This window comes from Dasypus novemcinctus, chromosome 13 (assembly GCF_030445035.2).
Source record: "Dasypus novemcinctus isolate mDasNov1 chromosome 13, mDasNov1.1.hap2, whole genome shotgun sequence".
NCBI lineage: Eukaryota > Metazoa > Chordata > Mammalia > Cingulata > Dasypodidae > Dasypus > Dasypus novemcinctus.
In genome coordinates this window covers 37,900,773-37,916,952 of record NC_080685.1, presented here as the reverse complement: position 1 = coordinate 37,916,952, position 16,180 = coordinate 37,900,773, and the positions used below count along the sequence as shown (strand labels likewise).

At 41.7% G+C, this 16,180-nt stretch overlaps 1 protein-coding gene across 1 annotated transcript in view; it reads left to right on the top strand.

Moving 5' to 3' along the window:
* Window positions 1–8,331, top strand: part of LOC101428943 (intelectin-2) — a 399,980-nt gene extending 391,649 nt beyond the window's left edge. The window contains exon 7 of the mRNA XM_071207525.1: window positions 8,171–8,331. Within this exon, the coding sequence (XP_071063626.1) occupies window positions 8,171–8,295 (125 nt within the window). The 3' untranslated portion in view covers window positions 8,296–8,331. The remainder of the gene's footprint in view (window positions 1–8,170) is intronic.
* The last annotated feature ends 7,849 nt before the right edge of the window (window positions 8,332–16,180 follow it).

Below are 16,180 nucleotides of genomic sequence, written 5' to 3'. Positions count from 1 at the left end.
CTTAAACCCAGCACCAACTACAATTCCAATAAAGTAGCATGCAAGTCTTGTGAAAAGAGATCCCCTCTGAGTCCATTTCCATCACGCAGAGACGCCAGCTCCAAAGAAGGGCCATCTGTCATGGCAGTGAACCCCTTCTGCCATGACCATAGAACCCGTGGGTCTCTTTATCCCTCAAAAGAACCAATACCTGGGGTTGTATCTACCTTATCTGTCTCTTAGACTCTGTTCAGTTGTACATAGGGCTATTCCTCCTGACAACCTCCAGACTCTTTTTTAGAGACTCACAGCCTTATAATCTCATTTCTCCTTTCCATTTCCCCCTTACATTAGGTCAAACCGCTTCCCGAAGTCATGTTATTATATGTAGACAGGTATATTCTGCTGTTCCACATTGAATCTTTAATTCAAGGTCATTTTCTAGTTGCTTCTTCAGCTGGTATGTGGTAGTGATCCCTCGGTGCCAGGGAGGCTCATCCCCGGGTGTCGTGTCCCACGCTGGGGGGAATGCATCACATCTACACGCTGAGTTTGGCTGTGAGAGTGGCCACATTTGAGTAACATGAAGGCTGTCAGGAGGAAACCCCCAGGCACAATGCTACTCTAGGCCTTGTTCTTATTGCAGGTGCATAGGCTCAAAAGTGTAGCCATTAGTATCAAGAGCCCACTGTTGGGCCCTCCTTCCTTCCTGGTTCTTGCCGTTGCACCTGGAGGATTGCCGCTACTCTCCCAGGGCCCACAACAGTGAGCCCCCGGCCAGGAGCCCAGTACCCCCCCAGCTGTTGTTTTTAATTGTTTCCACTATGAGTATATATAGACATTACCATATACCCTGGGCATATGCCCTGTATAACTCCTGTCAACCATATATATCCTGTCAATAATATCCCATATCAGTATTCCTCCGCTGCCATTGTTGAACCACTCTGTGATCCAAAACTTCCCGTAAAGTGAATCCCAACATAATGTCAGCTTCAGAAGAGCCTTAGATCACCAAAATTCATATATACAATATACAGTATTTCCCCAGATCCACCAAAAAACCTTTTCCCTTCCACAGCAATAATCTTTTAACTTATTCATATCATATTTCCTGAAACTGATGTACAGATTCCGAAACTATAGTTTTCAAACAAGGTAACATTTGTGCTTACTATGTGGTCCATACTTTAGGTTGTACAGTTTTCTAAATTTTTTAGTTATCCTATGTTTTGTCTTATGGTTTTCATTATTAGTCTGTCGTCCCCTATATGTTTTTGGTGTAATATTAGCTGTTTTATATTCATCCTCGTGTACTCTCACATAACTCCTCTTTTGCCCCCTTATTTACCTTTGTTCCATCCATTGCACGTCCATTTTCCCCTCCCCTTAGGGCCCACAACGCCTGCCAATCTAATGCCCTGGGAGCCGTCCTTTCTCACGAGAGATACAGTTCTCTCTATTCGACGGCATTAGTCTTCCCCAGGACATGGGTCCACCCCACCCAATGGTAGAACCCACCTTGGCAAAATGAGCCTTCAGCTATTCCCTCCGGAGTCCGTCCCGCATCAGACCATACCCCCTGAGCGTCCTAACCAGGTAACCCTCCTACTTATACTTTGATACGTTTTACTCAACATTTAGTTCTCAACGAACTTCTGGCACTCTCCCATGTTTGTATGCTGCCCCTCCCTCCCACCTATTTCTTGGACCATATTACCCCTCTTCCCATCCCCAGCCCCCCTCAAACCCAGAAAACCCCACCCAAAGGTAACCCCTTGCCCCCATTTTGTCCCTTCTTTGTGCTCATACTTACCCCCAGCTCATCACAGATTCCACCCCTACAGACATTAACTCACATCCTTCCTCCACCCCCCGATTTCCAGTAAGCCACTTTTCCAGACTCTAGCTCTCTGAGGCAGTTAACTTATTTCATATCATTGAGGTCATATAGTATTTGTCCTTCAATGCCTGGGTTGCTTCACTCAACATAAGATTCTCAAGGTTCATCCATGTTATCACGTGCGATTGTAGGGTATTGGTTCTTACAGCTGAGTAGTATTCCATTGTGTGTATATACCACATTTTATTGATCCACTCATCTGTTGATGGACTTTTGGATTGATTCCAACTTTTGGCGATGGTGAACAATGCTGCTATGAACATTGGTGTACATATATCGGTTTGTGTCCGTGTTTTCAGATCTGATGGGTATATACCCAGCAGTGGTATTGCTGGGTCATATGGCAAATCTATGGATAATTTTTTGAGAAACTGCCAAACTGTCCTCCAGAATGGTTGGATCCTTCTGCATTCCCACCAGCAATGGATGAGTGTTCCCCTTTCTTCACATCCTCTTCAGCATTTGTATTCTACTGTTTTTTTCATGGCTGCCAATCTTATGGGAGTAAGATGGTATCTCATTGTAGTTTTGATTTGCATTTCCCTGATAGCTAGGGATTTGGAGCATTTTTTCATGTGCTTTTTAGCCATTTGTATTTCTTCTTTGGAGAAGTGTCTGTTTAAATCTTTTTCCCATTTTTTAAATGGGTTGTTTATCTTTTTGTTTTCAAGATATATGAGTTCTTTATATATGCAAGTTATAAGTCTCTTATCAGATATATGGTTGCCAAATATTTTCTCCCATTGTGTGGGTTCCCTTTTTACTTTCTTGACAAACTCCTTTGAGGTGCAGAAGGCTTTAATTTTGAGGTAGTACCATTTATCTATTTGTTCTTTTGCTGCTCATGCTTTTGGTGTGATATTCATGAAGCCATTTCCTATTACAAGGTCCTGTAGATGTTTCCCTACACTGCTTTCTAAGGTCTTTATGGTCTTGGCTCTTATATTTAGGTCTTTGATCCATCTTGAGTTGATCTTTGTATAAGGTGTGAGATGGTAATCCTCTTTCATTCTTCTACATATGGCTATCCAGTTCTCCAGACACCATTTGTTGAATAGGCCATTCTCTCCCAGTTGAGAGGGTTTGGTGGCTTTATCGAATATTATATGGCTATATACATGAGGTTCTATATCTGAACTTTCAATTCGATTCCATTGGTCTGTGTGTCTCTCCTTATGCCAGTACCATGCTGTTTTCACTACTGTAGCTTTGTAGTATGTTTTGAAGTCAGGAAGTGTGATTCCTCCTATTTCGTTTTTCTTTTTCAATATGTCTTTGGCTATTCGGGGACTCTTTTTATTCCAAATAAATTTCATAGTTAGTTTTTCTAGTTCCTTAAAGAAGGCTGTGTTGATTTTTATTGGGATTGCATTGAATGTGTAGATCAGTTTTGGTAGGATAGACATCTTAATAATATTCAGTCTTCCTATCCATGAACAGGGAATATTCTTCCATTTATTTAGGTCTTCTTTGATTTCCTTGAACAATCTTGTATAGTTCTCGATGTATAAGTTTTTTACCTCTTTAGTTAAGTTTATTCCTAAGTATTTGATTTTTTTATTTACTATTGTGAATGGTATTTGTTTCTTGATTTCCTCCTGATCTTGCTCATTATTGGTGTATAGAAATGCTACTGATTTTTGCGCATTGATCTTATAACCTGCAACTTTGCTAAACTCATTTATGAGTTCTAGGAGCTTTGTTGTAGATCTCTCAGGGTTTTCTATATATAGGATCATGTCATCTGCAAATAATGAAATTTTGACTTCTTCCCTTCCAATTTGAATGCCTTTTATATCTGGTTCTTGTCTCAGTGCTTGAGCCAGTACTTCCAAGACAATGTTAAATAGGAGCGGAGACAATGGGCATCCTTGTCTTGTTCCTGATTTTAGAGGGAAGGATTTCAGGATTTCGCCATTGTAAACAATGTTGGCTTTAGGTTTTTCATATATACTCTTTATCATGTTCAAAAAGTTTCCTTGTATTCCGATCTTTTGGAGTGTTTTTATCAGGAAGGGGTGCTGTATTTTGTCAAATGCCTTTTCTGCATCTATAGATATAATCATGTGGTTTTTTTCTCTCAATCTGTTTATATGGTGTATTACATTGATTGATTTTCTTATGTTGAACCATCCTTGCATACCTGGAATAAATCCCACTTGGTCGTGGTGTATAATTCGTTTAATGTGTTGTTGAATACGATTAGCAAGTATTTTGTTAAGTATTTTTGCGTCTAGGTTCATTAGAGAAATTGGTCTGTAATTTTCCTTTCTTGTGGTGTCTTTGTTTGGCTTTGGTACTAGGGTAATGTTGGCATCATAGAAGGAATTAGGCAGTGTTCTTTCTGTTTCAATTTTTTGGAATAGTTTCAACAGGATTGGTGTTAGTTCTTTCTGGAATGTTTTGTAGAATTCACCTGTGAAGCCGTCTGGCCCTGGGCTCTTCTTAGTTGGGAGATTTTTAATGACTGATTCTATCTCTTTGCTTGTGATTGGTTTGTTAAGATCATCAATTTCTTCTTTCGTCAGTATGGGCTGCTTATGTATTTCTAGGAATTTGTCCATTTCCTCTAAATTGTCATTTTTGTTGGAATATAGTTTTTCAAAGTATCCTCTTATGATAGTCTTTATTTCTGTGGGGTCAGTGGTGATATCACCTTTCTCATTTCTTATTTTGTGTATTTGCATCTTTTCTCTTTTTTTCTTTGTTAGTCTCGCTAAAGGTTTGTCAATTTTGTTGATCTTCTCAAAAAACCAGCTCTTGGTCTTGTTTATTTTTTCAAGTGCTTTATTTTCTATTTCATTTAGTTCTGCTCTTATCTTTGTTATTTCCTTCCTTCTTCTTCCTGTTGGGTAACTTTGTTGTTGTTTTTCTAATTCCTTCAAATGTGCAGTTAATTCTTCAATTTCTGCTCTTTCTTCTTTTTTGATATATGAATTTATGGCTATAAATTTCCCTCTCAGTACCGCTTTTGCTGCATCCCATAAATTTTGGTATGTTGTGTTATCATTATCATTTGTTTCAAGGTAGTCATTGATTTCTTTTGAGATTTCCTCTTTGACCCACTGTTTTTCTAAGAGTGTGCTGTTTAATTTCCAAATTGTCGTGTGAAGTCTGGGTCTCTGTCCCTTGCAAATTTCCAGCTTGACTCCACTGTGGTCAGAGATATTGTTTTGTATGATTTCGATCTTTCTGAATTCATTAAGCCTTTCTTTGTGGCCTAGCATATGGTCAATCTTGGAGAATATTCCATGTGCGCTTGAGAAAAATGTATATCCTGCTGTGTTTGGGTGTAATGATCTATATATGTCTATGAGATCCAGCTCTTCTAATATACTGTTCAAATGTTTTGTTTCTTTAGTGATTCTCTTTTGAGATGTTCTGTCCAGAGTTGATAGTGGTGTATTAAAATCCCCCACTATAATTGTAGATGCATCTATTCTTTCACTTAGTTTTTCCAGCGTTTGCCTCACATATTTAGAGGCGCCCTTGTTAGGAGCATAAATATTTATGATTGTTCGATCTTCTTGACAAATTGTCCCTTTCACTAAAATATAGTATCCTTCTTTGTCTCTCACAATTGTTTCGCATTTAAAGTCTATTTTGTCTGATATTAATATAGCTACTCCTGCCTTTTTTTGGTTGTTGTTTGCTTGTATGATTGTTTTCCAGCCATTCACTTTCAACCTCCATGAGTCTCTGGGTCTAAGATGTGTCTCTTTTAGGCAGCATATAGATGGGTCATATTTCCTTATCCAGTGTCCCAGTCTGAATCTTTTGATAGGTGAGTTTAATCCGTTGACATTCAGTGTTATTACGTTTAGAGAGTTATTTATGGTAGCCATATTTTGGTTGGATTTGTGTTTGTTATATTTTGTTTGTATTATTTTATTTTCCCCTTCTATTTTTGTCTTTCTTGTTGCTTTTACACTCTCCTCCATCTCTGACTGTCCTGTTTTTTCCTTTCTTCCTGCAGAACTCCCTTAAGAATTTCTTGAAGGGGAGGTTTCTTGTTGATATACTCTTTCAGTTTCTGTTTATCTGTGAATATTTTGAACTCTCCATCATTTTTGAATGCTAGTTTAGCTGGATAGAGTATTCTTGGTTGGAAATTTTTTTCCTTTAGTACCTTGACTATATCATACCACTGCCTTCTTGCCTCCATCGTTTCAGATGAGAAATCAGCACTTAATCTTATGGAATTTCCCTTGTATGTGATGGTTTTCTTTTCTCTTGCTGCTTTTAGAATTTTTTCTTTGTCTTGAGCATTGGATAATTTGACAAGTATATGTCTTGGGGTGGGCCTGTTGGGGTTTATGACCAGTGGAGTGCGCTGTGCTTCTTGGATATGTACATCTGTCTCTTTCAGTAGATTTGGGAAGTTTTCATTCATTATTTCCTGCAACACTCCTTCTGACCCCTTTCCCTTCTCTTCTCCTTCTGGAATGCCTATAATACGTATGTTTGAGCGTTTTGCGTTATCATTCAGGTCCCTAAGTCCTATCTGGATTTTTTCTACCTTTTTATTGACCACTTCTACTATCTGTTTGATTTCCAATGCACTGTCTTCCACATCACTAATTCTCTGCTCTGCGTCTTCTAGTCTGCTGATATTTGCTGCAAGTGTATTTTTGATTTCTTGAATTGTGGTGTTCATTTCCATCATATCTGTTATTTTTTTGCGCATGTCTGCAATTTCCCCTCCAAGTGTTGTCTTCACGCTGTTAACCTCTTTCATTACTTCATCAAATTTGTCGGTGATAAATGTTCTGAGATCTTTCATTGCTTGTGCGAAGTCCTGCCCCCCTTCCTGATTTTCAGTTTGTTGATTGGATTCAGCCATGTTTTCCTGATTACTGGTTTGGTTTGTAGATTTTTGTTGCTGTCTTGTCAACATTTTTTCTTGACGGGTTTAATCAGTTCCTTAGCTTCTTTGTCTAGTCTTGGAGATTAATTAGCTGTTGTTTTTGCGTAAGTGTTATATCTTCTCTTTGTCACTTTGTTCTTCTTATTCCAATTTCTTATTGCTAGTTAAGCTCACTTTAAAGGAAAGTATTAGTGCTGGGGAAAGTCAATTGTGTAAGGAAGGAAAAGGTGTGAAGTAGTATTGGTGATATATGTTTACAAAGCAATAATATGAGTTCTGGGAGGATGGAGGTTAGATCATGTAAATTGTGTAGAGTTATAGTAGTAGGAAAGTACCTATAATGAGGTAGACGACTGAATATGGGAGGAATGTGGTACGTACTAAGAGGCTATTGTTTTCGTGAGAGAGGGAAAGAGAAAAGAGAGGTAATAGTTTCAGGGACGAATACCAGATGGAAAACTAAACAAAGGTATTAGAAATTAAGTGTTAGACACTTTGTGGATAAAAGAAAGGGAGATGGAATATAGGAGAGATAGCAGATGGTGGAGGATATCAAGTTGTAGGGGAAAGGGGATAGTGTAGACAGGCTAAATCTATTCACAGAGAAATGAGGCAGTGGAGGGTGAGGAAACCCAGCAAATGTGAGGTATTTCCTGTAGGACCTATTGTATTGTTAAGGTAAAATAGTATAAGAAGAATATTGGGGACAAGAAAGAGAGGATTGAAAAAAAAAAAGAACAAGAACAACAACAACAACAAAAAATAAAAAATAAAAAAAAACAAAAAACAAAGAACAGAAACCCCGCCGCCAGGCTCGGCTGGGCTCAGCTGGGCTCTGGTCCCCCGCCCGCCGCCCACCGCGGCTCGGCTGGGCTCGGCTTCCCCTCCCGCCGCGGCTCAGCTGGGCTCGGCCGGGCTCGGCTTTCCCGCCCACCGCCCGGCGCGGCACAGCGTGGCTTGGCTCTCCCACTCGCCGCCCGGTGCGGCGTGGCTCAGCCGGGCTCGGCCGGACTCGGCTTCCCCGCCCACCGCCCGCCGCCGTGGCGCAGCGCAGCTCGGCTCTCCCGCCCACCGCCCGCCGCGGCGCGGCTAGGCTCGGCTGGGCTCGGCTCCTTCGCCCACCGCCCGCTGCGGCACAGCGCAGCTCGGCTCTCCCGCCCGCCACCCGCCGCGGCGCGGCTAGGCTCGGCTGGGCTTGGCTCCCTTGCCCGCCGCCTGCCGGGGCACAGCGCGGCTCGGCTCTCCCGCCCGCCACCCGCCGTGGCGTGGCTCATATCCCCCGCCCGCTGCCCACCTCGGCCCAGCTAGGCTACCCTGGCCGCCGCCCGCCGGGGCTCCGCGTGGTGCTAGCTGCCTCAGCTCTGCCTACCCAAGGAGGGAGTCCTCCACACGTAGCTGGGATCTCCGTGTATATTTCACAGATGGATCCTCTCTGTTACCTTCCCTCCAAATCGGTGTCCAGACACCTCCGGACCAGGAAAAATCCCGAAACAGCCGGTCCCAAAGAGTCTCCGACGCCTCCCAGCCGATTCCCCCCAGGAGCTAGTAACCGGGAAGTTCACTCAGCCACCATCTTGCCTCCCCCTCCAGGTCATTGATTTTAGTGCTCTCTTCTTTTTTAATGTAATCATTGAGGGCTATAAATTTCCCTTTCAGCACTGTTTTTGTTGCATCTCATAGTTTCCAATATTTTGTGTTTTCATTTTCATTCATCTTGATAGACTAATATGTATTAATTTCTCTTGCAATTTATTCTTTGACACACAAATTATTTAATATTGTGTTGATTAATCTACACATTTTCCCTTTTTCTGACTGTCATTGATTTCTAGTTTTATTCCATTCAGAGAAAGTGCTTTGTATAATTCAATATTTTAAAATTTATTGAGATCTACTCTGTGACTCTACATATGGTCTGTCCTGAAGGAAGATCCATGAGTACTTGAGAAGAATGTATATCCTGATGTTTTGGGGTGCGATGTTCTGTATATGTCTATTAGGTTTAGTCCATTTATTATATTATCCAAGCTCTCTGTTTATTGATCATCTGCCCAGATGATCTATCCAATGATGAGAGTGGTGTGTTGAAGACTCCAACTATTATTAGAGACATCTATTGGTCCCTTCAGTTTTGCCAGTTTTTGTTTCATGTAATTTGCAACATCCTGATTAGTTACATATGCATTTTACGATTGCTATTTCCTCCTGGTGAATTGCCCCTTTTATTACAATATAATAAACTTATTTTATATTAAATATATGTTTATTTTATCTTATATAAGTATAGCTACTCCAGCTTTGGGGGTGGGGGCATGTTACTGCATGTGTGAAATAACTTTTTCTGGCTCTTCACTTTCAATCTATTTGTATCCCAGGGTCCAAGGTGAGTCTCTTGTAATGAGCATATAGATGACTTATATTTTCTTATCCATTCTGCCAGTCTTTTGATTAGAGGGTGTAATCCATTAACATTCAATGTTATTACTGTAAAGGCAGTTCATACTTCACCCATCTTGATTTTTGGGTTTTATCTGTCATATCTTATTTTCACCACTCTTTTTCACATTTGTAGTTACTTTTAGTGATATAATCTTCATTTCTAGACTCTCTTACAAGACTATCCTGTCTTTTCTTTTCATGATGTAGCACTCCCTTTAATATGTCCTGCAAAACCTGCCTCTTGGCTAAAAACTCTCTCAATGTCTATTTATCTGTGAATATTCTAAACTCATTCTCATTTTTTAAAGACTGTCTTGCCATATAAGATTCTTGGCTGGCAATTTTTATCTTTCAGTATATTAAATATATCATAGCACTCCTTTCTTGCCTCCATGGTTTTTTAAATGAGAAATCAGCAATTAATCTTATTGGGCATCCCTTGTATGTAATGAATCACTTTTCTCTTGCTGCTCTCAGGACTCTCTCTTTATCTTTGGCATTTAACATTTTGATTAGGATGTGTCATGGAGTAAATCTATTTGGATTGGAGTATGTTGTGCTTCTTGACATGGATATCTATGTCCTTCAGTAGGGTTGGTAAATTTTCTAGCATTATTTCCTCAAATATTCCTTTTGCCCCTTTTCCTTTCTCTTTTCCTTCTGGGACAACCATGGCAGATATGTTTGCATGTCTTTTGCCATCATGAGACCATGTTCCATTTTTTCCATGCTTTTATCTGTTTCTTTTTTTGTATGTTTGTTTTCAGAGATTCTGCTTCCAGCTTACTGATCCTTTCTTCTGCCTATTCAAGTCTGGTATTACATGCCTCCAGTGTGTTTTAATTTTTGTTTATTGTGCCTTTAATTCCCATAAGACTATGTATGCCTTAAAATTCTTCCTTGTACTTCCTTGTACTCACGCAGGGTCTTCTAGATATCCTCAATCTCTTTAGCCATCTCATTGAATTCACTAAGAAGATTTGTTTGAACATCTATGATTAGTTGTCTCAACTCATTTGTGTCATCTGGAGGCTTGTTTCTTCCTTTAACTGGGCCATGTCTTCCTGATTCTTAGTATGAACTGTAATTTTTTGTTGGTATCTTGGCATCTGATTTACTAGATATATTTATTCTTGGTCCCTTTTCTCCCCTTAGTCTAGGGCTTTCTGTTTGATTGGCTTTGCGCTACAGCCCCTCTTGGACACTTGGTTCAACTTACTTTGGAACTTTATAGTGGCTCTTGTTTAGCCAATCTAAATTTTTTAAAGCTCCTTTTCATCTGTTTCTTGCCCTTTCTCCCTTGCTGGTTGCAGAATAAGAGCTGAGGGTGCATTGTACTGTACATTATAGAGGCTGAAGCTGCCTATTTTGCCCCAGGAACAAATGAAACTTCTCTCACCTTTCTCTTCTGCCAGGGGTGGGAAAGGAGCCACAGCTGTGTGCAATAATCCAAGCCATGCAGGTCAATACTATCTTTAGTTTCTTGGAGAGACTGATGATGCTCCACACTTATTTCTCCCCTGACTGGGGTAGGGATGGAACCACAGGTGTGGGCAGCAAACTAAGCTATGCAAATCAAAATTGACCACTGTTTCCCAGGTAGACTAATGAAGCACTGGCCCCTCTCCTCCCCTGCCAGGGGCAGGAATGGAGCCTCTGGTGTGCCCAGCAATTTAGTTAGTCCATGCAGGCCAAAAGTAAATGCAGTTGCCTGGAGAAGGTGGGAGAGCTCTGTCCCTTCTCCTGCTCTGTCAGGAAGTGATTGGAGCCACAGATGGTCCAAAAATTTATTCTATGCAGGCTATAAGTGACTGCAATTGCCCAGAGAAGCTGAGGGAGCATTGTTCCTTCTGCCCTGTTCAGGGATGGATACAGAGAAGTGACAAACACTCTAGTTCATGCATGCCAAAAGTGCCTGCAGTTGCTCACAGAGGTTGAGGAAACACCACCACCCTCATATCCTCTTAAGGGTGGAGATGTATCCACAGGTTTGCCCACCAATCTAGTCTGTGTGGGCCAAAAGCAACTGCAGTTTCCCAGATGGAGGTGGGACTGGTGCCTAGGCTAGGGCTGAAATCTGACCTGGGTGGAAAGAAGCCAGTCTTTACCTTCACTGTGATTTTCGATCAGTCCGTCTTGGCTGCATGTGCTGGGGGTGGAATTAAAATGGCTGTTACTGGCCTCTTTCTGACTTGAACAGGTTCAAACTTCAGCTGTTCTTAGGATTGGACTTTAGCCAGACAAATTTACTGATCAGTAGCTGAAATCAGTGCCTCACAGTCTCTTCCTTCCCTGCTCTTTGGAAATGGAGCTTCCAACTCCAGCTAGATAATAGCTCCCAAGTTGGCATGCACCACCAGTGGGGGATGGGCACCAGTCTCCACAATGTGGAGTGCTCTACTCATGAATCTTCATCGCAGATGGGCATTCTCCTCTTTCTGATGTTCCAAGGATGTTGCAGGATGCTTCTCTCGTCTTCTTGGCCCCCAAACTGGTGATATAGATTGCTTTGACTGGTTACTAACTGTCCTGTAGGATGAGCAACAGTTTGAGCCCCTTACTCTGCCACCATCTTGCCCCTTCTCTTTGCCTCTATAGTTTTTGATGAGAAATCATATTTAATTTAATTTGGACTCCCTTGTCCAAATTAAGTTGCTTTTCTTTTGAAGCTTTCAGAACTCTCTCCTTGTCCTTGGCATTTGACATTTTGTGTCTGGGCATATTTCTCTTTGACTTTATCCTGACTGGGTTTTTTAAAAAGATTTATGTTTTATTTATTTCTCTCCCCTTCCCCCCTCCCCACCCCCAGTTGTCTGCTCTCTGTGTCCATTCACTGTGTGTTCTTCTGAGTCCACCTGCATTCTTGTCAGGTGGCACCAGGAATCTGTGTCTCTTTTTGTTGCATCATCTTGCTGCATCAGCTCTTCATGTGTGTAGTGCCACTCCTGGGCAGGCTGCACCTTTTTCACGCTGGGTGACTCTCCTTACAGGGTGCACTCCTTGCAGGTGGGGATCCCCTATGTGGGGGACACCCCTGTGTGGCATGGCACTCTTTGGGCTCAGCAGCACTGTGCATGGGGCAGCTTATCACACAGCTCAGGAGGCCCTGGGTTTAAACCCTGGACCTCCCAGGTGATAGGCAGATGTTCTATCTGTTGAGCCAAATCTGCTTCCCTATCCTGTTTGGTATTTTATGGGTTTCTTGGATGTGCATTTTCATTCTTTTGCCAAGTTTGGAAAGTTTTCTGCCATTATTTCTTTTAACAGTCTTTCTGCTTCTTTCCTTATTCGCCCTCTGATACTACCATAATGCATGTATTGGTACACTTGACGGTGTCCCACAGAACTCTTACGCATTTTCACTTCTTCTAATTCTTTTTTCTTTCTGTTCCCCAGCCTGCCTCATTTCAATTATTTTGTCTTCAAGTTCACTGATTCCTTCTTCTGCCACCTCCAAACTGCTGTTGAAACTCTCCTTGGAATTTTTCATTTCAATTATTGTGGTCTTCAACTCCAGTAGTTCTGTTTTGTCCTTTGTTGATATTGAAATTTTCTGTCTCTTTATTGATATTATCATATAGTTCACTCATTGTTTTCCTCACATCCTTTAGCTCTTTCTTGTATTTTTCTTCATCTCCTTGAGGATATTGAAGATCTTTTATTTTATTTTTTCTAAGTCTCATCTGGTATATCCACAGTCTGGTCTTCCTTATTGATGTTTTCTTGGATTTTTATCCTTTTTCTTTGGTGAGTTATCATTTCCTATTTCTTTGTCTGTCTTGTAATTTTTTGTTGCACACTGTACATGTTAATATTTTAAAATGTTAACTCTGGGACTTAGCTCCTGAGATTTCTATTTTTTGAGTTTGTACCTATCTAGTGATATGACAGAGATTTTCTTGAGTGCCAGGAGCTAACAAAACCAAACAAATTTATGCAAAAAAACTCACACTTTTCACAGTCTTTGAAAATTCATTTTATGTTGTCTGATGCCTCTGCTTCAGTATTCAGCCCTTCTATCAGACCTATAAGGTCAGCCCAAGGTGAATGCAAAGTGCAGAGTCCTCCCTGTCTTTTCTGGGTCTTTATCTTATCCTGGGCTTGTACTTGTCTGTGGCCTTAGGAGTTCTCCTGTTTACAGGAATTTGAATGTATGCTGAATTCTCCAGAATTCTCCCTCTCCCAGGCCCTCAACCCCAGGACTTAAAGCAAGTAAGCCTTTGCCCTAGGATGCCCAACACAATTGTTTCTTACCCTTCTTCTGCTGTCTCAAGCTTCTTTTGCCTGGAAGGCAAATTCTTGGAAGGCAGGAGAGAAGTTTCCCAAATAGTGTTTCCCAGCCAGAAGGAGGCCAGGGACCCACAAAGGGATGGCTGGTCATCTCCACACTGCCCTGAGGAGGGGCTGAGGGAGAGCCAGTAAGGATGCCAGAAGCTTCTCCTATGTCTCTTTGAAACTTCATTTTCTTGATTTGGCACTTGCCCAGTAAATGCAACCCTTCAACTGTTTTCCTTAGATTTGAGAAAGAGTCTTTAAGGTTTTTCTGCTGTTTTTGCCTGAGGCAGCTGGACACCCCAGCAGTCTGAAGCAGCTAATCAAAAGCAACGATCAGATATCTGACTACACACTCCCAGATCTTTGGCAACTAAGTCTTTATATCCCACCCTGGCAATAGCAAGCTGCACTTGGGGTAGGGGTTTAGTCCCTCACTGCTGCTGGATGAGAGGCTGGGGAATAGATGACAGTAGCTGCTGTCCAGAGAGTGCAATTCATTGGCATTTACCACAATTTACCAGCCTTTTCCTCCTGGTCTTCCCTGCCAGCTGGGGTTTCAAAATAGTTCATACAGACAATTCCTGCCTGGTTAATAGTTGTATTGGTGGAGAAACTGTTTCCTGGAACTTTCTACTCTACCATCTTCTCACAATCCTATCCTGGTGTTTTGTTTGTTGTTTGTTTGGTTTTAAATTTAATGTTGTATATTTTATATAAAAGACCAGAGAGGCTTCGTATTATATTATCTTCCACCAGAGAGGGTTCTCTCTTCTTCTCTGTTAAGCAGATAGATTGTGAGGCTGATCAGCTCAGTGCAATTAGAGACAATTTATATAAGACAATCTATGCCTGCATCACCCTGTTCATTTGTTGGGACCCTCATGGATCTTTGATTAAGAGACTGTCAGGCATCCAGCTGCTCAGATCTGAAAGACTATGGGAGATGTAGTTCTTCTTTTCAGAGTTTCCTACCTCAGTCCCTCTGCCTCCCATTTCACACTTCAAAATCTGGCAAATGAATTAAGGGAAAGACCACGGTGGGAGTCTTTCACCCATGGGGGAGTTCATGTTGCTTTTATAAGATGTGAGTCTTATTCCTTAGCTTCCCAGGTACTCTGGGAACTCACCAAATATACTGTTGGGAAAATCAGCCATGTGTCTGAGACCCTCTCAGGTTTCTAATTTTTCCCTCTAGACTTGCACAGCAATCAATAAAATCTTTGCTCTTTTCCCCTGTTGCCTGGAACAAGCTCAATATTCAGCTCATGTCTAGAATTAGCAAATGCCCCCAAGGGAAGAGATGGCTGGTGAACATCAGCTCACCACAGAAATGTTGTGCCTTTCTGAATTTTAGGTCATCTTGTCTTATTTCCACAATTCCTTGATGCTTTTAAAAATAAGACTTTTTAATTCATTTTGCCTTTTTTATTTGTTGCAACAGGAGCATTGACCTGCCACAAGCTATGATCTCCCACTTGGAAGTAGAAGGCCTGACTTGACTTGTACAAAGAATCTCTGATTCAGCTATGGCAAGGAGGAACACTGATGTGGAGTGCTATTGATAGGGGGCACATGGTTGGGAGGGAGTTCTCCAGGGCATGTATACAGGGTATATAAAAATGTTTGGATATTTTCATAGTGGTTTCAGTTAAAAATGACAACTGAGAGAATGCTGAGTTCCTAGCCAGGGGAGCTCTATCACATTCCCCAATGGAATAGCAACAATCCTCCAAGTGTAATGGCAAAGTCCAATAAAGACGGATGGTCCAACAATGAGCCCTTGATACTGATGGCTATGCTTATGAACCTGTGTGCCTGAAATATGAACTAGGCCTAGAACTGCAGGGTGCCTAAGAGTTACCTCCTGAGAGCCTCCATGTTGCTCAAATGTGGCCACTCTCTAAGCCAAACTCAGCATGTAAATGCATTACCTTTCCCCCAACATGGGACATGACTCCCGAGGATGAGCCTCCCTGGTGCTGAGGGATTACTACCAAGCACCAGCTGACAATTAACTAGAAAAAAACCTTGAATAAAAGGGTCAGCTCAGACCAGCAGAATATCTCAACCTACATGTAATATCAGGTGTTAAAAACTGCTTTTTGACCTTGGATAAAAGGAAATGGAAATGACAAATGAGTTTATATGGCTATGAGTCTCCAAAAAAGAGTCAGGTGGTCATCAGAGGGGTGATACTTACGCATGCCTCAGCAGGGTACCAGAGACAGTCAAAGTAGATAGAAACCCAGGTACTGGTTCTCCTGAGGGCTTCAGAGACCCACAAGTTCTATGGTCATGGCAGATGGCTCTGGAGTTCAAGGCCATGTCAGTTGGCCCTACTTTGAAATTTGTGTTCCTGAGTGTGATGGAGTTGGACTCAGATATGACCTTTCTACACATGCCTCTTCTGTTACTTTTACCGGACCTGTGGCTGGCATTTGGGTTGGTGTATACTCAGGAGACCTGAATCTCTGGACTGTCCATGTGACAACGAGGCCCTGAATCTCAGCAGACTTGCAACTCCTACACTCTGCTTTATTGGACTACCTTGGCCAGCTAACAGGGAGGTGAAGAAGACCAACCACCACACCAGGGAGCTAAGAGTGCCTACAACTGGAAGCAGAATTGCATCCATCATCCATGTGGAATCTAAGTCCCCTCTTGATGTAGAGGGGGACTGGACTTAACCATCCCAGGGTCCACAGGATGGAGGAATA